The sequence below is a fragment of the Aquarana catesbeiana genome, linkage group LG01 (genome assembly GCF_042186555.1).
Source record: "Aquarana catesbeiana isolate 2022-GZ linkage group LG01, ASM4218655v1, whole genome shotgun sequence".
In the NCBI taxonomy this organism is placed as follows: domain Eukaryota; kingdom Metazoa; phylum Chordata; class Amphibia; order Anura; family Ranidae; genus Aquarana; species Aquarana catesbeiana.
This window is the reverse complement of record NC_133324.1, coordinates 833,705,289-833,727,347: the sequence shown is the minus strand read 5'-3', so window position 1 is coordinate 833,727,347 and position 22,059 is coordinate 833,705,289. Positions and strand designations below refer to the sequence as shown.

The 22,059-nt window shown below is 42.7% G+C and overlaps 1 protein-coding gene across 3 annotated transcripts in view; it reads left to right on the top strand.

The window, feature by feature from the left end:
* Window positions 1-22,059, top strand: part of TMEM33 (transmembrane protein 33) — a 45,296-nt gene that overhangs the window by 8,811 nt on the left and 14,426 nt on the right. For all 3 annotated transcript variants that reach the window (XM_073608515.1, XM_073608517.1, XM_073608516.1), the window contains exons 2-5: window positions 8,981-9,036; window positions 9,858-9,952; window positions 18,676-18,863; window positions 21,844-21,911. In XM_073608515.1, coding sequence (XP_073464616.1) covers window positions 8,992-9,036; window positions 9,858-9,952; window positions 18,676-18,863; window positions 21,844-21,911 — 396 coding nt within the window. In that variant the 5' untranslated portion in view covers window positions 8,981-8,991. The remainder of the gene's footprint in view (window positions 1-8,980; window positions 9,037-9,857; window positions 9,953-18,675; window positions 18,864-21,843; window positions 21,912-22,059) is intronic.

Here is a 22,059-nt window from a genome sequence, read left to right as displayed (position 1 = left end):
AAAAATGCTTGATTTGATTGTAGCCGTATTAGTGCAATTGTGACAGAGAAAATTGAGTACTGTCCGTGATACTTTTTTTATTTGCACTAACATACAATTTTTCAGGACAAGCTTCAAGGAGTACTGCTTGGACCTTGAAGAAGGGGACATACCCCGAAAGCTTGTCCTGAAAAATTGTATGTTAGTGCAAATAAAAAAAGTATCACGGACAGTACTCAATTTTCTCTGTCAAAAAATGCTTCTAAACACAACTGCCTAGAAACAACTATAAACGACCCTGTGTACATGTACTGATAAGATAACAGAGGAGTGTTCAGGGGCAGCTGAAAAAAACACCCAATTGCTCCTAAACATGCGTTTACCAGCAGCAATTTACATGAGGCCTTAATGTGGCCTTAGATATAGCAGAAACTCTTGGCAGATTTTGCTTTCAGTGATCTTCAAAAAGTTTCAACCCATGGCACTGCAGTATGTCATGTGTGGCGATGGTGCACATGAAAACATTGCTGCGTTGCTGTAGTGCATAGGTGTGAATGGGCTCTTACTGTCTTATCTACCAATGGTTTTTGTAACTTCAGCTATTCTTGTGACATACACACACCCTGCTATTCAGAACAATCACTGTGCTGCCTTCAGGGTCAGCTCATTGCACAATGGTGAAGATGCTGAATCACTGCCAGTGAGAAGGTTGGAGAGGCTGTTAATAGAAAGCTGAATTGCAAAATCAGAAACGACATATTTCACATTTCAACTGTCTGCCCATTCATGTGCATATATATAAATCAACTGTGATTTGCTTTAAAAGCAAATTTAGGGTGTAACATGACAAATGGTCACATTCCGCAGCCTCCCCCCACCCAGACCTATATAGTGGAGCTGCACGATTAATCAAAACAAAACGCAATCTCGATTAAACCCTGCAGTGCAGAGCCGTTCTCTACTCACTCAGAGCTGTCAATCTCCCCCCCCCCCCAAAAAAAAAAAAAAAACAGGCAGCCTGCCAAGTATTTCCCAACATTGTCAGCGCTGGGAGATCATTCTAAACAAAGGTGTCTTTTTAGTTCATTTAGATCAAAGGAATCAACTTCTGTCTGCAAATGAGGGCAGTTTTTAAGTGATTGTAAAGTCTTGTTTAAAAAAACAAACTTGCTATACTTCCCTCCTCTGTGCAGTTGGTTTTGCACAGAGCACCCCGGATCCTCCTCTTCTTGGGTCCCTCTTCGCTGCTCATCAGCAGATTCCTATGGGGGCACTGGAGCTGAGTCACAGTTCTGTGTATCCATTCAGACCCAGAGGCCCCGCCCCTTCTCTCCCCTGATTGACTGACTGACTGACCAACAGCCGTGGGAGCCAATCAGGAGGCGTGTCCCGGACGGTTTAGACATTCGCTGGAGAGAGATGGGGCTCAGGTAAGTAATTAAGGGGGTGCTGGGGAGGCTGCTACACACAGAAGGTTTTTTTTATTAATGCATAGCTTGCATTAAGATAAAAAAAACCTTCTGCCTTTACAACGCCTTTAACCACTTGCCTACAGGACACTTACACCACCTTCCTGCCCAAGCCATTCTTCAGCTTTCAGCTCTGTTGCACTTTGAATGTCAATTGCGCGGTCGTGCTACATTGTACCCAATTTTTTTTATCATTTTCTTCACACAAATAGAGCTTTCTTCTGGTGGTATTTAATCACTGCTGGGTTTTTTATTTTTACAAAAAAAAGACAAAAATTTTTGAATTTTCTGTCAGTAAATTTTGTAACTAAGTAAATTTTTTTTGCCTTCACTGATGAGCGCTGATGAGGTGGCACTGATGGGCACTGATAGGCTGATGAGGTGGCACTGATAGGTGGTACTGATGGGCATTGATGGGCGACACTGATGGGCATTGGCAGCACTGATAGGCGGCACTGATTGCCAGCACTGACTGCGCCGTGTCCTAGCAGCATTGCGCAGCCACGCAAGAGCGGCCGTTCTGGAACGACTTCCCAGAATGAGAGCCGCACCACCCTGCCATCATTTGACGGTGGGCGGGCGGCAAGCAGTGAAAGACTAAGCCTTTTTCTGACACTTGTTGCTTACAAGTTAAAATCAGTATTTTCTGCTAGAAAATTACTTAGAACCTCCAAACATTATACATATATATATTTTTAGCAGAGACCCTAGAGAATTAAATGGCGGTCATTGCAATATTTTATGTCACACTGTATTTGCGCAGCGGTCTTTCAAACGCAATTTTTTTGGGAAAAAAATACACTTCAATAAATTAAAAAGAAACTAAACAGTAAAGTTAGCTCCTTTTTTTTTTTTGTATAATGTGAAAGATGATATGCCACGAGAAATGTGATCTTTATTCTAAGCAAAAAAATTGTGATTCACATTTTAGCCAGAATCTTGCAGCTCTCTATAGATTGTGGCTAAACTGGCTGTAGTGACTGTGTGGTGGGCTTGGCATATTTGGGTTGGGGTGTGGGAAGAATCCAATATGGGTGGCTGTGAGATTGCAGCGTTAAAGTGGAATTAAAATCTCTCAATCAACATTATGTTAAATCCCCATACTGCTAGCATTAGTAAATACATAGGAAGGTATATTGTATTTCAAGGTGGAAACATGGATGGGGGAGTTTGCTTGGAATGTTACCAATTCGTTAAAGTGGAACTTCAATCTCTCACTCAGCATTGACTATTTTTAATCCTTGCTACTAGCATTAGTAAATAGATAGGAACTTATATCATATTTACTTGTTTTAAACCCTTTAACATTTCTTCAGTTACTTTCAGGTTTCCATGCCTAGGTAAATTATGTCATACATCCCAGCAGTCTCAGGAGAGAAGGAGGGGTTTTTCTAAGCTAAACACACCCTCCTGCCTACATGCCTGAGCTAAGGGCAGATTGATTCCAGAAAGTAAATGCTACATGTATAATCTGCCCTTATATAAAATGGCCATGGTCAGAAATACCAGGGGGTTGTTTTTCAAAGTTATTTGTCAGCAAAATAAAGTATGGAGACATGGAAGGATGGGTTTTCTTTGAATTTTAAAGATTAACCAAATGGTGTTTTTCAGTTTGTAGTTCTGCTTTAAAGTGGATGTAAACCCAATGTCATCCTTTCTAAGCTACTGCCATAGGGGTTATCTATAAGGATATACATGTCTCCTGCATGTATCTTTACCTGTCAAATGTCTCCCCTCTGTCTGTTATGAGAGCCGAAAAACAGCAGATACTGTGGGTGGGTCTGTTGTCTGGAGCTCGGTGGGTGGAGTCGTGATGTCAGTAGACTCCCCGCCCACCTCTACACTCCCCTTGTCAATATGCATTTTCTCCTGTGTATTTCTAACACTGAACTTCTGCTATGATCTCTAACATCCAGTGAAAAGACAGGAAAGTAACCACATGACTTCAGCATGCCAAATCATGGTGAGGTGTGGAACAGCCAATCCTTGCAGAGCTGCTGAAGAAAGGAGTGGGGGAGGGAATTAAAAAATACTGCATGTCTTAGGCTAGTGCACAGAGATGTAAATCACCTGTCACTCACAGCAAGGGGGAGGAGTTGACAAAGTTTTTCTGTTTGTCAAGTTTTATCTCACTGAACAATAAAAGAGGATTGCTCAGAGATGGATTAACTCTGTGTGGCAAGACTGGGCTCAAATGATAGGAAATCTTATACTCTACATTATGACAGCAAAAAAAAAAAAAAAAAAAATATTTCGGGTTTACATCCACTTTAAGCACATAGCCACAAACTTGCCCAATTTGAGATTCTTTGTAAATCTTCACAGAATATGTTTGCATCATATAAACAAGTAATGGGAAATTTTAGTTAGCGCCCTTAGAAATATGAAAACCTAAAACTCATTGGCACTGGTGGTGTTTCTTTAGGACCCTTTTATAAGGGGGCCTTTGTCCTTCCTAAGCCACCAGTTTTGTTGGGCCTACTGTAACTATTAGCTGTCCATGGTCACATTGAATGGTGTTTGGCTTAGATTAGAGGCTGAATTAAAAAGGTTTTCTTGTTACACCCCCCCCCCCCCCATGAAAACTTCAATGTTTATTACTGTAATGCAGTCAGGCTTTATATACAGTAATAAATATGCTGTTCTTTTTAGTTGCTAAGTGCTGCAGCAAGGATTTAAATACCCTGGCAGCACATTGGAGAGTCTGACCACTACTCACACGCAATGTAGTCTCAGCCTCAGTCTCCAGTGGTTTGAAACACCCCACTACATGCTTGCTCCCATAAATAGTGCTGCTTAGACATCATGGACATTTATTTTCTCATACATAACAAACATTTACTCAAGCGTGGCTTCATTCAGACATGTCAATTGGCTTTGCTCAACAGTTATGCTAAGATGGCAGGGATTTTACGTTTCAGGACATAAATGTCTTTGTGCACAAGGCCTTGGGGAGCAAGGGTGCTTTTGTTTGGAATACTGTGGATTGCTGTGTGTGTGTGAGCCACAGTCTATCTCTCCCATGTGCTGTGTGCACAGAGTATTTAAACCTCACTGCAACATTTGGCAGCAAAAAAAAAAAAAAAAAATCAGCGTATGTACATCTGCATCACAGTAACAAATACAGAGGGTTGGGTTTAAAAGCTACATTTCGGAAATTCAGCCGATTTGTAGAAAGTGAAGATAATCTTGGTGCATGACATCTCCTGGACTTCGCTCTATTATTTATATTTAACAGATTTTTTTCTGCCAGAGAGAGACTTGGGGATCTAAGAGCAGAGAAGCACACATAGAAGGTATGCCAACCCCCTCCCCTCTGCTGCCCATTCACAGAAGCCAGAATGTGTTCACACAATACAAAGGCTTCTGTGATTTGGCAGGAGGAGGGAGGGGGGGGGGCAAGCATGGCAGCTGCATTGACTCTACTGTTGAAGGTGTAGAGATCAGAAGAATCAGCATCGGGCTCCTGGAAATACAGCGATAGCTGTCTTCCTGGTGTACTATAAACCTGTCAGCTATAAATGGAGATAAGTCCAGGAGATGTCATGCACCACCTTGGACCTGTTGTATGCCTTCAATTTTTACAAAGAAGCTGCCCTGGAATTCCGCTTTAAACTGTTAAAACATTTAGTAGCATGCTACTACTAGTGTTTGGTAGAGAAGAAAACGTGTAAACATTGTATCCTCTTGTTTCACTTTCTAAAAAGTGAGTTCTAATTCTGTGTGCTGCAGCACATCGCAATCCACTGTAACGTGCTGCTATAAAATAATGCCTGCATTAACTTTATCACAAAGCATAAAGAGGAAAGGATTGTCTCTACTCCCTACCATCCAGGTGAATAAACGATAAGAAGCGGCCTCAGCCTACATGTTTTCACCACACCCTGATGCATATCATGCTGGTGTGAACAGGCCCTATACCTGGAGTCTCCAATTTTTTTAAAGAAAGGGCCAGTTTACTGTCCATCGGACTTCAGGGGGGCCAGACTGTGGCCTGGGAGAATAGAATAAACTGTGCCAGATCTTTGGTATTAGGGGGAGGGAATAGTGCCTGATTGTTGGGGTCAGTGAGAAAAATGGCACCCCATTGTTGTCAGTGACAGGAATTATGCCCCTTTGTTGGTGTCAGTGGGATGAATAGTTCCCTAAGGAATAGATAAATGCAAGCAAAGGGCCACAGTTTGGAGACCCCTGCCCTATACAAAGCGAGACGTTTTGTCTTTGCATTGGGGGACACAGTCCTTTGCAGCCCAGCTGGGACTGATGTGAACAAGCCAGAAGACTGAGCTAGATATACAGTGTGTATATATAAGATGTCACCAAGTAAAAGACCAAAAGATACATAGTTCACAGGTCAGTGAACCTTAATCAGATGACATGACATGATAAGATGAAGCATATTTGTAATCTGATCAGGGTATTATTATGGCCTGTGTCAGAATATTGGTAAAAAACATACATTTGAGCGTGGATGCCTAGACAAGGGGCTCTCCATGTGTGTTTGTGATCCATTCAGTTGCATTCGACTCTATGGGTTGATTTACTAAAAATGGAAAATGCAAAATCTGGTGCAGCTCTGCATAATAGCCAATCAGCGTTTACCTTCAGCTTGTTCAATTAAGCTTTGCCAAAAAAACCTGGAAGCTGATTGGTTTCCATGCAGAACTGCACCAGATTTTGCATTCTCCAGTTTTAGTAATTCAACTCCTATGAGTCTGTCAAAGGATTTGTTTTATGTGTCTACCTTTCCCTAAGATTTACACAGCCCTACCAAAAGCAAGGTTTGTACCCCAGCTTCTTTACTACAGTAAATTAGAACAATTGGGCTTGTCCCTGTCTCCAGCCCCTGACTTGACAACAAAGAAAAAGCAGAGGACTGATGAGTACATATACTCTGTCAGTCTGATCTTTCCTCCCATCAGCTTGTTCTTGTTAGGCTCCATTCACACCTTCCGGAACTTCATTTGGGCGACACGCGTCCCACAAGTTTGTTTGCCACGATTTGTCATGCAACAATCTCTGCAAAATCGCACCATAAATACGTGATTGGGAGAATTCTCTCTCTGTTACAGTCAACTGTGCTGAATTGGCTTTGAGTACAATTGGAGGTTAAGTTTCGGTCCTATCAGTATTCTTATCTCCTAAGGCCTTTAGACTCCCATTCACTGGTCCGAACCTTTATGCAGGGGGTAACTCGCTTGCTTCCCCCCATTAGGTCACCTATGTGTCCTTGGGACTTGAACTTGTGTTCTGTCTGTGTTACAGAAACAACCATTTAAACCTATCGAGGAAATTCCATTAGACTTGCTGTCACGCAAGCTAGCCTTCCTGATGGCCATCATCTCGGCTAGAAGGGTGTTGGCAGCCCTTTAGTGCTGGGAACCATACTTGATCCTTAACCACGATGGGGTCGTGTTGCGACCTGTTCCATCTTTCTTGCCAAAAGTGGTGTCAGCCTTTTGCCTTCCTTTTTCTCTCACCCCCCAGTGTGATTGTCATTGTCCGGGCAGTCAAGGTTTATTTGTCTAGATCTGCGGAGATCTGAGGATCAGACTCCTTTTTTGTTTTACCAAGAGGACCCAAGAAGGGGCAGGCAGCTTCCATTGCCAAGTGGATTCCGTCAATTGGTCATTCAGGCCTATGGTCTGAAACATAAAGCTCCTCCCTTTAGGGTGAGAGCTCCCTTTACTGCCCCGTACACACAGTCGGATTTTCCGACGGAAAATGTGCGTTCGGAGCGTGTTGTCGGAAAATCCGACCGTGTGTGGGCTCCATCGGACTTTTTCCATCTGATTTTCCGACACACAAAGTTTGAGAGCATGCTATAAAAATTTTCCGACAACAAAATCCGATCCTTTAAATTCCGATCGTGTGTAGACAAATCCGACGGACAAAGTGCCACGCATGCTCAGAATAAATTAAGAGACGACAGCAATTGGCTATTGCCCTGTTTATAGTCCCTACGTACGTGTTTTACGTCACCGCGTTCGGAACGATTGGATTTTCTTATGACTTTGTGCGACCGTGTGTATGCAAGACAAGTTTGAGCCAACATCCGTCGGAAAAAATCCTAGGATTTTGTTGTGGGAATGTCCGATCAATGTCCGACCGTGTGTACGGGGCATAACAGGGGTGTAGGAACCTCCCTGGGCTTTTCGCCATCAGGTATCTGTGGCTCAGATTTGTCAGGCTGCTACCTGGTCTTCAGTGCATATGTTCACAAAATTTTTTCAAGTGGATGTTCGAGCAGCCGAGGATTCGGCTTTTGGCCGTATTGTACTGCGGGCTGCCGTATTAGGTCTGATGGCTGTTGTGTGGCAGGGTGTCTCCCTCCCCTCAAGGCTATTGCTCTGAAACATCCCAGCAGGTAATGAATATTAGCCTAACTCTGTGTCCCATAATGTATGAAAAAGAAAATAGGATTTTTTCGTCATACTTACCTGTAAAATCCTTTTCTTTGAGCACATCATGGGGCACAGAGGTCCCTCCCCTCTTTTTGAGGATTCAGTGCTTGCTACAAAACTGAAGTACTTTATCTTGGCATATAAAATGGATCCAATCGGTCAATCCCTTGATTCATTTAAGAACCGTTTGTGGGACTAGAGACCTGGTGCTCAGAGAGCTCAAACAACCGTGCCATCCACCTTGTAGACACTGGTAAAAAACTGAAGTACTTCCTGTATGGAAGGAGTTATATAGGGGATCACTTCCTGTCTAAAGACCTTTGGTCTACCAGTGTCCATTCACCTGGAGATGAAGTATAACCCAGCAGGTAATGAATATTAGCCTAATGCCCCGTACACACGGTCGGATTTTCCGATGGAAAATGTCCGATCGGAGCGTGTTGTCGGAAATTCCGACCGTGTGTGGGCTCCATCAGACATTTTCCATCGGATTTTCCGACACACAAAGTTGGAGAGCAGGAGATAAAATTTTCCGACAACAAAATCCGTTGTCGGAAATTCCGATCGTGTGTACACAAATCCAACGGACAAAGTGCCACCCATGCTCAGAATAAATAAAGAGATGAAAGCTATTGGCCACTGCCCCGTTTATAGTTCCGACGTACATGTTTTACGTCACCGCGTTTAAAACGATCGGATTTTCCAACAACTTTGTGTGACCGTGTGTATGCAAGACAAGTTTGAGCCAACATCCGTCGGAAAAAATCCTAGGATTTTGTTGTCGGAATGTCCGAACAAAGTCCGACCGTGTGTAAGCCCTATAACTCTGTGTCCCATGATGTACTCAAAGACAAGTATTTTACAGGTAAGTATGACGAAAAATTCCTATTTTGGCAATCGGTGTGGCGCCGCAACTCTGAGCCGTTGCCGGCAGTAGACATGTCAAATTGGCCTGATGTGAATGGGGGTTTATTTTCAAAGCTTATTGAACAAGCTGTAGTTATAACTGATTAGTTACTACGTACAGCTGCATCAAATTCTGTGTGCATGAGTAATCTCCTCAATGATGTCTGCTTTGCAGTAGAAGATCTTTGTTATGTTTACATTTTACTCTTTGTGTTTTCCCAGATATTGCAGCCATGGCGGACTCGGTCCCTAACACTCCTCCCCAAGTAGGGGCAGTGGTAAGTAGTGTATATTGCAGTTTACCAAGCCTTAGGTGTTGTGGCTGAATTAGTCTTTTTTCCTTAGTTTTCTTTTGGTGATCCTGCCAGTAACACACTTCTTGTACTAGGGTGACAACACTCACTTGCTATACTGTAACTGTGGGATAGCAGCATTATCACCCTAGGACAGGCACTGTCCTAAAGGCTACAGACCCCCCCCCCCCCCCCCCCCATAACAGAGGGAGTGTTCTGTAGTTTAAAAGTGCAGGGTTGATAACACTACAGAGAGCAGAGGAATAGATGAGTCCACTGGATTTCTGGTAGGATCAAAAGGTTTTTTCATGCATTTGATTAACAGATCTATGAAAACTCTTTCAATTATGTATTTAAACACATCAAAAGTGAGCAGAGAAAAATGTCATTGTTATGGTTTACATACACTGTAAGTCAGTGTTTCTAATTTGAAGCAAATGGTACAAGTTCTGCATCTTGCTCATGTTTACTTTTTTTTCAAGCAAAACTTCATTCATGGCTCTGCATATTGGATGTTTTCCAGTATTATAAGCATATACATGTAGCTATTGAAGCCTATAGATTCCAAATAGTGGTTTATAACCTGAACCATTTCCTAGGAAGGGCTCCACATTTCATGTTCATCTTTGTTATGGATTGGTACATCCATGGATGGAAGGAATCAACCGCATCATGGGAACTTTTGTCAAAGGATACAGTAGTTAGTGCCATCATGGGTGCTGTCACTAGTAACTGTAATGTGTAAACTGTTTTTATACACAAAAGTGTATTAATTGTGTGTTCTGTCTTTTTGTTTTTTTCTGTAGCAATTTATGATGGCAAATAAACTTGACACTGCAATGTGGCTTTCTCGATGGTTCACGGTGTATTGTTCAGCATTATTTATTCTTCCTCTTTTAGGGTAAGCAATCACCTTTTGGTCTTGGCATAATGCTTTCAATTAAAACAAGGCTAGCTAAAGTTTTTAAGATATTAGGCTTAAAATCCTTTGCTTCATATGAGGAGATAAAAAAAACGAGAATCAGAAGACTGACACCATAAGCTTGTAAATCGCGAGTGTGAGGGCCGGTGCATTCGACCTTATCCTAAACTTTAGACTTTAGGTCCCCATCAGGGTAGCCAAGATGTGTCTTCGACCCTTTCTCAATAATGTGGCCAGTTAAGCCCTGTGTTGCATGTCTATTGGCAGTGCCCAAACGTGACCAGATTTTGGATTCAGCTTTTGAACCGCCTCCGTTTGGTTATGTGGGTGAACATACTTGGAACCCTTGAAATTACCCTCTTTCAAAAATGAGATATTGCGGGGTTTGACCGTCTTAAACATTTGAGGTGATTGGTCTCCTACATAATTCTCGCAGCTAGAATTGTGATTGCATGGAACTGGAACCAGTCAGTAGCGATCTTCCATTATGCCAAACAGAAACTGAATTGGATCATAATTAATAATACATTTTCATGCACTCTTAATAAAACCTAAACTAAATTTGACAAAATATGGAACCCATGGATACACGATCTGGCAACATGATTTTCTTTTGCTCAGGTAACTTTTTTTTTTTCTTTTATAATTTTTCCTTTCTTTTTCCCTTTTGTGTCACAAGTAGGGACTTGGCTTATCATTATTACTTCGTTTTAATATGCATACACAGGCCTCCTACCCACATGCTAGGATTAGCTGCAGAATACTTCTGTTGATACATGGCATACGTTCCTACTAGTCATATGCCATTATTCAAGTATTGTATCTATTTCAAATATCTTGTTAATGTGTGGTGTATATGGAAAAGCTAACTGTTCTCTCCATGACAATACTCAGATCCCTGAAAGTATTATTATGTCTTTGCATACAGGTTGGAAAGGGATTTGCATTTTGTTCTAATTTAGTTTAGACAAAAAACCCTCTGGTGGGACTTTTTAGGGCATGAACGTTAACATGATTTAAAAAGTTTAACAGTATACTTTATTGACATGGAAGCATAAAAAAGGACAAGACAAAAAATACAAAAGTGGTTCCAAAAGAAGTTGTCTGTGAATATGTAGGAATAACCAGCGTCAGGCGGTGGCTTACATTAGACATGTTGTCATATAATATTATGTACAAATTTGTATTTGCATTCTCTGCACTTTGGGGCATGCCCCCTTTAGAGCTCATATTTTAACTTTTGTGGAAACACTGTATGCTATTCATTTTTAATAAAGAACGTATTTTTCCAATTACATCTACTATTCATTTACTTCGCTGCTAAAAACCCCTCTGGGGGGAACTTTCCCATAACATGTAGGAATAACCAATTTCCAACTGTCAGACCTCACATGACAGAGACCAACGCGTTTCGTAAACTTAGTTTCTTCAGGGGTAGGTGGTTACAGTACAAAACTTTTCCTGCAGACACAAGCATAACATAAGGAGCCACCTAAATTAAAGGCACAAAGGTTTATTTGCCGCTGCGTGTTGCCAGGAGTCCAGTTATCAGGACACTGGAGCTTGCGCCTCTCCCCACAAGGAGTTAGATGGAAGCCCACCTAATCGCCACTGGACCTGCGTATAAGCCATCTGAACTTCATAGTAATACAGCCAGCCATAGATGCAGAACAATGGTGTGAACAGAGGGGTAACGCCAGGAAGTAGTCCTGAAAGCAGGTGGTACTGATGGGATATTTGAGTGTTGAAATAGTTACTAGACCATGCCCTCCAATAGAGTAACAACATCTAGCTAGCTGCAGCAGCCCATCTGACTGTTCAGACATCAACACCGCAAGATTGGTGGATCACTTGCTACCAGGGCGATTACACCCCTAGACGTCGTGACCCTATTGGTTGGCATGGTCTAGTAACTATTTCAATACTCACATCTCATCAGTACCACCTGCTTTCAGGACTACTTCCTGGCGTTACGCCCTCTGTTTACACCCTTGTTCTGCATCTGTGGCTGGCTGTATTACTATGAAGCTCGGATGGCTTCTACGTAGGTCCAGTGGCGATTAGGTGGTCTTCCATCTAACCCCTTGTGGGGAGAGAGGCGCGAGCCCCAGTGTCCTGATAACTGGACTCCTGGCAACAGGCAAATATAAATCTTTGTGCTTTTAATTGAGGCGGTTATTCTTGTGTCTGCAGGAACAGTTTTGTACTGTAGCCACCTACCCCTGAAGAAGAAATTTTAAGTTTTCGAAACGTGTCGGGCTCTTTCTGTCATGTGAGGCCTCTGACAGTTTACATAGTTACATCGTAGGTGAGGTTGACAAAAGACACAAATCCATCAAGTCCAACCTATGTATGTGATTATATGTCAGTATTACAGTGTATATCCCTGTATGTTGTGGTCGTTCAGATACTTATCTAATAGTTTTTTTGAAACTATCAATGCTCCCCGCTGAAACCATTGCATGTGGAAGGGAATTCCACATCCTTGCCGCTCTTACAGTAAAGAACTTTCTATGCAGTTTAAGGTTAAACCTCTTTTCTTCTAATTTTAATAAGTGGCCATGTGTCTTATAAAACTCCCTTCCACTGAAAAGTTTGTGGGGTCACCAGTATGGTATTTGTAAACTGAAATCATATCCCCTCTCAAGTGTCTCTTCTCCAGAGTGAATAAGTTCAGTGCTCGCAACCTTTCTTCATAACTAATATCCTCCAGACCTTTATTAGCTTTGTTGCCCTTCTCTGTACTCGTTCCATTTCTAGTACATCCTTTCTTAGGACTGGTGCCCAGAACTGGACAGCATACTCAAGGTGAGGCCGGACTAGAGTCTTGTAGAGGGAGAATTACCTCTTTTATCTCTTGCGTTAATCTCCTTTTTAATGCATGCCAATATTCTGTTTGCTTTATCACAGCAGCTTGGCATTGCATGCCATTGCTGAGCCTATCATCTACTAGTACCCCCAGGTCCTTTTCCATCCTCTATTTCCCCAGAGGTTCTCCCCCTAGTGAGTAGATTGCATTCATATTTTTGCCACCCAAATGCATTATTTTACATTTTTCCAAACCTCATTTGCCATGTAGTTGCCCACCCCATTAATTTGGTCAGATCTTCTTGCAAGGTTTCCACATCCTGCGGAGAAGATATTGCCCTGCTTAGCTTAGTATTGTCCGCAAATACAGAGATTGAACTGTTTACCCCATCCTTCAAGTCGTTTATGAACAAGTTAAATAGAATTGGTCCCAGCACAGAACCCTGGGGGACCCCACTTTCCACCTCTGACCATTCCGAGTTCTCCTCATTTATCACCACCCTCTGAACTCACCCTTGTAGCCAGTTTTCAGTCCATGTACTCACCCTATGGTCCATGCCAACAGACTTTACTTTGTACAGTAAATGTTTATGGAGAACTGTGTCATGCTTTTGCAAAATCCGGATACACGTCTATGGACCTTCCTTTATCTAGGTGGCAGCTCACCTCCATATAGAAGGTTAATAGATTGGTTTGGCATGAACAATTCTTCATGAATCCATGCTGATTACTGCTAATGATAACGTTTTCATGACTACAATCTTGTATATAGTCCCTTATCATCCCCTCCAAGAGCTTGCATACTATTGATGTTAGGCTAACTGGTCTGTAATTCCCAGGGATGTATTTTGGCCCTTTTTAAAATATTGGTGCTACATTGGCTTTTCTCCAATCAGCTGGTACCATTCCAGTCAGTAGACTGTCAGTAAAAACTAGGAACAATGGTCTGGCAATTACTTGACTGAATTCCCTAAGGACCCTCGGGTACAAGCCATCTGGTCCCGGTGATTTATTATTGTTAAAGGAGTTGTAAACCCTCATGTTTTTTCACCTAATGCATCCTATCAGTATCTCTAGTTCTCCCATCTTGTCCGCCAAGTTCCTGGCATTGGTGAACATGCCATGTAGTTTAGATCAGTCGCATACTGTCCTCTTATTGAGTGTTCTGAGATTGCAACTTGTACTTGTTACTAGTCAACCTACCACTAATGCCGCCAATACTACCCTCTGGAATATGTTCTACACTGACTATCTCTACCTCTGGACTCTCCAACCCCCGTCGCCTAGTTTAAAATCCCCACTAACCTTTCAGCCATCTTCACTCCCAGCAGATATTCCTGAGAATACTATCTTGGAGGTCCTTTTCCTCATTTTAGCTCCCAAGTCCAAAAAATCGTTCTTTAGGACACTCCATCTGCCTCGGACTTTGTCATTTGGTGCCAACGTGCATCATGACAGCTGGGTCTTCCCCAGCCCCTCCCAGTAATCTGTCCACCAGATCCGTGATGTGCCGAACCCAAGTGGCGCTTCAGGTGTTTGTCACAGATTTCCCTCTCTGTCCTCCTAAGAATTGAGTCCCCTACCACCAGAATCTTTCCTTTCCCTTCGCTTCCCTCCCACTATCACTGGAGGAGTTCTTCCCCTTGGAGCTAGAGGAGTCCCTCAGCTCCAGCAGAGCTGGTCCCTGACTCGTTTCACCAATGTCACTCAACGGGGCGTACTTATTGGGATGTTCCAGCCCAGGATCAGCCTCCCTGGCTCTTTCCCCTCTACCCTTCCTAACTGTCACCCATCTACTCTTTTCTAGTGCCTGCACCTTTTTGTCTCCACCAGCCTCTGTGCTGGCCCCTGCCGGCACATGCCGGGTACGTTCCCTGGCTCTTCTTTTAGTTTGGAGGGTCTTCGCCATGCTGACAGTTGCTTCCCCAGATTCAGAACCTAAGCAATGTGCTTACATTTTGCACAGCAGTATTCGCACTCAATCAGATGATCAAGGAACGCATACATTCTGCAAGATGTACACCGAGTCGCATCTCCACACCCACCGGGCATTGTACCTACTAATTTAATGAGGATTGGGGATTATACCCTGTCCAAATGAACTAACAACTAGCTTCCTGACACTAATACTACATACTACAATACTACTAATACAAAACGCAGGTACTCAACAATACAATACTCAGGTACTCGCAGCCCTCACAATGTCCCGGTACTAACGATCCACACACACTACTCAGATACTCACAATACACAGGTACTCCCAACACTCACAATACTCAGGTACTCACCACAATATTCAGGTCCTCACATACACTGTCAGTCAGGTTTTGTAGTTTGTGTCACTCTGCACAGTCTCCCCTTGTAATCTGACACTAGCAGTCAGTCCCCCTTCACTGATCGGCCTTACATTCTCCCTCCGGTCTGCACTACACTTACCCACCGCCTTTCCCCTGTCAGCTCTCCATCTCCTGGTCCCGCTGGATGTCCTCCCGCCGCCTCTGTCCACATCTGTGGGTTGATTACTGTCCTCAGTACACCCGCTCCCTCACCACGATGTCCCGCTCTGCCGCCGCTGTAGGTCCCTGGGGTCACTCGCTGCCGCTCTCAGTCGTAAGGGGGTCCGATCCAGTCGGGGGTGGGGTCAGGCTGCTGCTCTCGGGGATGGGGGGGGGGGTCCAGTCCTGCTCACACACTCCCTCTCACTCCACGCTGTCCCAGCACTGACTTCCACGCCAAGAAACTCTGCAACAGCACCACCTAGTGGACAAACCAGGGGGTGGTGGGAGTTTGAATGTGGTTATAACTACATAGTCACAGTCAACATTTCTATTGGAACCGCTTTTGTGTTTTATGTCTTATATTGTCCTTTTTTTATGCTTCCATGTCAAAGTATATGGTTAAACTTTTTAAATCATGTTGAAGTTCATGCCCTAAAAAGTCCCACCAGAGGGTTTTTAGTCTATGCTATTTAGAGAATAGGGATGCTGGCATAATCTCACACTCCCGTTCAACAGCAAATCAATTTATTATATATTCTAATTTTAGTTTGTTGAAAAAATTCTGAATAAACGTATTGTAATATAAAATATTAGACTTTTGATATAATGACATGTTCATTAGGAGCGCATCTCATATTTAACCACTTCGCGCCGGGAGGGCATCCAGGGACGTCCTTGATTTTGCAGGGGGATATCTGAATGATGCCTGCAGCTACAGACATCATTCAGATATCGGCTTTTTCAGCCAGCAATTCCCTACACCATAAGAATGATCGATCATAGCGGCTGTTCCGCCGCTTAATCAGTCTTACGGGCGGCGGGAGGGGACGCCCTCCTGCCGCCCTCCAGTGCTTCTACCGACTCACCGCTTCCATCGGTAAATTGGAGAAAGGATCCGCCGGCCCTGCATGGTGATCATAGAGATTTTGGCCAGACCAGATGGTCGCCGGAGTCTCTGTGATCGTTCGGAGACCGGGCACAATGTTATGACGTCACGCCCGGCCTCTGACTTCCAAAAAACAAAAACGGCACCGCCTCGGCTGGGAAGCCGTGATCGTTTTTTTTTTTTTTTTTTTTTTTAAATGATTTTAGGCTTCCCAGCCTAGAGGTGAGATATGGGGTCTCATTGACCATTTTTTTTTTTTTTTTAAAGTGTCAAACTAAAAAAATAAAATTTAAAATTAACAATGGAAAAAAAAAAATTTAAAGTGCCCCTGTCCCCGTGAGCTTGCAACAGAAGCCAACGCATACGTAAGTCCCGCCCACGTATGAAAACTGTGTTCAAACCACACAAGTGAGGTATTGCTGCGAACGCTGGAGCAAGAGAAATAATTGTAGCCCTAGACCTCCTCTGTGACTCTCAACATGTAACCAGTAAAGAAAAATTTAAAGCATCGCCTATGGGGATTTTTAAGTACCAAAGTTTGGCGCCATTCCACGAGCGCGTGCAATTTTAAAGCGTGACATGTTGGGTATCTATTTACTCGGCATAACTTCACCTTTCATATTATGCAAAAAAATTGGGCTAACTTTAATGTTTAGGTTTTTTTTTAAACCATGAATTTGTTTTTCTTCCAAAAAAAGTGTTCTAAAAATTGCTGCGCAAATACCATGCCAGATAAAATCTGCAACAACCGCCATTGTATTCTCTAGGGTCTTTGCTAAAAAAACATATATAATGTTTGGGGGTTCTATGTAATTTTCTAGCAAAAAAATAATGAATTTTACATGTAGGAGAGAAATGTCAGAATTGGCCTGGGTGCGAAGTGGTTAATAGCTCCACCCAGAAATGTTAGTCTGAAGGTACCCAAAGACATTAAGTGATTGGTTCACTGTGGGGCATAGCTGACACTCTTATTTAGCCTGCTTTGTTGAGTTTAAGGCTGAAACATAATTATAATTTATTTTATATAAATTACAATTACAATACAATGTGCTGTGGAACATGCCCATTACCGCAACAAACATTGTTATGTGCGATTCATTTTCAATGGCACCCCAACACACTACAGCAATGGCGCTCCGGTGCATATGTGCAGTAGCACCTCACAGTACATGTAAGCATGTACGTTCTGGTGCGCTGCATCTGAAAAATATTGAATATCTGTTTTTGGTCTGTTCTTGTGTGTTCGCAACTGAACTGCTTTAACACAACAAATGTCATACATGATACAATGGGGGAGAGTTACTAAAACTGGAGCACTTCAGCTTCTAACTTCAGCTTGTTCAATTAAGCTTTGACAATAAAATAAAAAGCTGATTGGGGGTTATTTACTAAAACTGCAAAATCTGGTGCAGCTGTGCATATAAACCAATGTGTATGCATATGAACGCAAAATGTACTAAGTACTGTAATAGGTACTAAGGCCGGGTTCACACTGGTATGACGTGACAGTCGTACAACTTTGGATCCGAGTTTGCCCTGCGACTTGAAGTCCGACTTCAATGAACAGGGATACGACTTTGATCCCCGACGATACCAGGCACTGTTTGTGGGTTAAATCTTTAGGGGGAACTCCATGCAGAATGTTTAAAAAAAAAAAACCTGCATGGGTCCCCCCTCAAGGAGCATACCAGGCCCTTTTGGTCTGGTATGGATTTTAAGGGGAACCCCCATGCCGAAAAAACGGCGTGGGGGCCCACCCCCAAAATCCATAATAGACCTTTATCTGAGCACACAGCCCGACAGGTCAGGAAAGGGGTAGGGACGAGCGAGTGCCCCCCCCCCCCTTTCTGAACCGTGCCAGGCCGCATGCCCACCAACATGGTGGGGTCATCGGAGGCCCGCCCCTTATGACATTACCTGCCATCATGCCATTTGTGGGGAAAAAAAGGGACATCAATTTTGTTTGGGTACAGCGCCGGATGACTGTGCAATTGTCAGTTAAATCTGCGCAGTGCCGCATCTCAAAAAATGGCCTGGTCATTAAGGGGGTAAATACTTCTGCGGCTGAAGTGGTTAAAGGTGCAATGAATGCCAAGATCCTATGTTGTTACTCCAATGCAGTGGTCTTTTTGAACAATACAGTTTTAGTTGTTGATCGATGTGGGCTTACATTGATCAAAAAAATGATTGAAGCTTTGGGTAAGGCAGAATAATGGCTGCAATTATGACCTATCATTCAGGGCAAAGTATCGTGGCTTATCTTGGGCACAAAATGTTTGACCAATCCCTTTCAAGGATGTGCCTAAATAACCCATATTGAAAATCAGCTGTCACTTCTTATATGCATTCTGAAGGATGGTTTATCTTTAAAAGTACCATATGCCAGATTTAATAAATGTAACTGATAGCAAGTAATGCAATGCAGTATTTTTAAAACACTTTTACATCTATCCTTTTGTTTTATTTAGTGTGGTCATCTGTAATTTTTTTTTCTTCTTCTTTTGCAGATTAAATGAAGCTGCCAGTTTCTATCAACGTGCCTTGTTGGCCAATGCTCTCACCAGTGCTCTTCGGTTGCACCAGCGGTTACCTCACTTCCAGTTGAGTCGGGCATTTCTGAGCCAGGCTTTGTTAGAAGACAGCTGTCATTACCTGTTGTATTCACTCATCTTTGTCAACTCATACCCTGTCACTAGTATCCTTTGCCAAGTGTCCTCTTTAGACAGCACCTTAGTCTCCCGAATTGGTTACTCCTGAGTTAGACTGAATTGAGTTGACAATCTTTACACAATAAATTCTGTGCATGTTCATTCAGTTATCCAATCATGTGAACAGCAGTTCTTTTGTTTACCTATTTACTTGGACCATAATTGGATAATTTTAGGTTGTTCTAAAGGCTGAAGGTGTGTTTTTTTTTTTTTTTTTTTTTTTTTTTTTTTTTTTTTTTTACCTCTATGCATGAAGGTAAAAAACCTTCTGTGTGTTGCTTCTCCCACAGCCCCACCCCAATACTCACTTGAGCCCTCTCTCGATTCAGCGATGTCTGCAGGAGCCTCAGCTGTCCTGGGTCTCTCTCTCTCCTCATTGGCTGACATAGCAGCGGGAGCCACAGCCAGTGAGCCAATGAGACAAGAGCAAAGGGCAGGGCCGAGCCGCGGCTCTCAGATCTATGGATGCAATGAGCTGTGCTCTGGAGTGAGCACACACCAGTGCCTTCATAGCAAGTGGCTTGCTATTGGGATCATTGGTCAAGGGGAGGAGCGCTAGTGGGGGACCTGAGAAGATGATGATCAGGGCTGCTCTGTGCAAAATCATTCAATGGAGCAGGGGTAAATATGACCCTTTTTTTTTTTTTTTGTTTTGTTTTGTTTGTTTTTTTTTTAAAAAGCTGAAGCTTTAATATAATTTTAAAAGTGCAGGTTTAAAAATAAATTAACTTACATGCTCACCTAGATGGATGCAGAAATGATCCAATGTTGCATCTGTCCCCCGCCGCCTGTAAGACAGAGAACTGAGTGTTCAAAGACCGCTGTCTACTCAGCGTTGGAGGAGCAGAGCTCTCTGTTTGAAAAGGTTTCAAAACTAAAACTGTTATTAAAAGAAACCTGAAGACTGGGATGTCTAAACTCTCCTTAAAGTGATTGTAAAGGCTTGTATTTGTTGTTTTTAAAAAAAAAAAAAAAAAAACCTGCTATACTTCCTCTGTGCAGATGGTTTTGCACAGAGCAGCCTGGATCCTCCTCTTCTCGGGTCCCTCTTTGCTGCTCCTGGCCCCTCACTCCTGACTAGTGCTCCCACAGGCAGCAGCTTTCTATGGGGGCACCCGAGCCTTGTCACAGCTCTGTGTGTCCATTCAGACATGGAGCCCTGGCCCGCCCCCTTCTCTCATGATCGGCTGATTGACTTTGACAGTCGTCTGAGACAATGACACTGCTGCTGTGTCTCAGCCAATCAGGAGGAGTGTCCCGGACGGCCGAGGGACTCGTGGACATCGCTGGAGAGAGATGGGGCTTATGTAAGTAATTGAAGGCAGAGAGATGGGGCTCAGGTGCTGGGGAGGCTGCTACACACACACAAGGTTTTTTATCTTAATGCATAGAATATATTAAGATAAAAAACCTTCTGCCTTTACAACACATTTAAACAAGGGTGGTGTGCCTGTCATGCTGATCGTTTTGCATCAAAACTTTCAGTTACTAATCTGAAAGCCAGTTTGCTGATCAGGACTTTCTATTTTTCTGATCTGCAGACCTGTTCCAGGTCAGTGAGTCAAAGTATTAATGCCAGGGCAAAATCATACCAACCAGTCAAATAGCTTTTTAGGAAATTGGTATGCTCCATATTTCTCTCATTTACAGGTTTGCCTCTTGTATTGCTGCACTCATTTACTTATTATTGTTGCTTTTATTTTAAAGCATAATTGCCAGAATAAGAATCTATATCTGATTTGTATTTTATTTTTACCCTGATGTGACGACTAAAAAAAAAAAAAAGTACATTCACACAATTACAGACATGGCCAAAAGTATTGAGAGTGACACAAATATTAATTTTCACGAAGTCTGCTGGTTCAGTGGTTTTAGATCCTTTTTGTCAGATGTTATTATGGCATACCGAAGTATAATTTACAAGTATTAAGTGTCAAAGGTTTTTTTGCCAATTACATTAAGTTTATGCAAGAGAATATTTGCAGTGTTGACCCTTCTTTTTCAAGACCTGACTAATGGCAGCCCATTCTTGCATAATCGATGCTTAGAGTTTTTTAGAATTTGTTCACCCGCCTCTTGAGGATTGACCACAAGTTCTCAATAGGATTAAGCTCTGGGGAGTCTCCTGGCCATGGACCCAAAATGTCAATATTTGTTCCCCAAGCCACTTGGCTATCACTTTTGCCTTATGGCAAGGTGCTCCATCATGCTGAAAAAGGCATTGTTCATCACCAAACTGTTCTTGGATGGTTGGGAGAGTTTCCTCTCTGAGGATGTTTTTGTACCATTCTTTATTCATGGTGGTGTTCTTAGGCAAAATTGTGAGTGAGCCCACTCCCTTGGCTGAGAAGAAACCCCACACATGAATGGTCTCAGGATGCTTTACTGTTGGCATGACACAAGACTGATGGCAGCGCTCACCTTTTCTTCTCTGGACAAGGTTTTTTTCCGGATGCCCCAAACAATTGGAAAGGGGATTCATCAGAGAAATTGACATAGCCTCACTGTGCGTGCAGATACACTCACACCTGCCAGCTGCCATTAATAAGCAAGCTCTGCACTGGTGGTCCTCTGATCCTGCAGCTAAATCAAATGTAAGAGATTGTCCTGGCACTTGCTGGACTTTCTTGGGTGCCCTGAAGCCTTCACAAATGCAGTGGAAATATTTTTTTGGGGATGAAGTTCATTTTCATGGCAAAGAGGGACTTGGCAAATCATCTGGTCACTTTTCATAACATTTTGGAGTATATGCAAATTGCCATCATAAAAACTGAGGCAGCAGACTTTGTGAAAATTGAATGTGTCATTCTCAAAACTTTTGCCCACGGCTGTAGATTGTATGGAAAAAATAACAGAACATTGACAGAGGCACTGTCTTTTGTCTAGGTTGGCTAGTAAACACTCATCAAGTATAAATTGAAGAGAAATGAATCATGTTGTTGTGTTTTTCTTAATAACTTTCTTCAGTGAGCATCTTTCCTGTTCTGCTCTTTTCAATGCTTCATGCATCTTCATGGACAAAAAAAATCTTGGATGTAAGTATTCTGTCTGAAGCATTAGGCAGCTTGTACTGCACAGCAGTAATAACCTGGGAATTCACAATATGTTATTACTAACATGAACTTGTATGTTTCCTGTGTCATTTAGTCAATGTTGATTATTAATTTACTCCCATTTTTCATC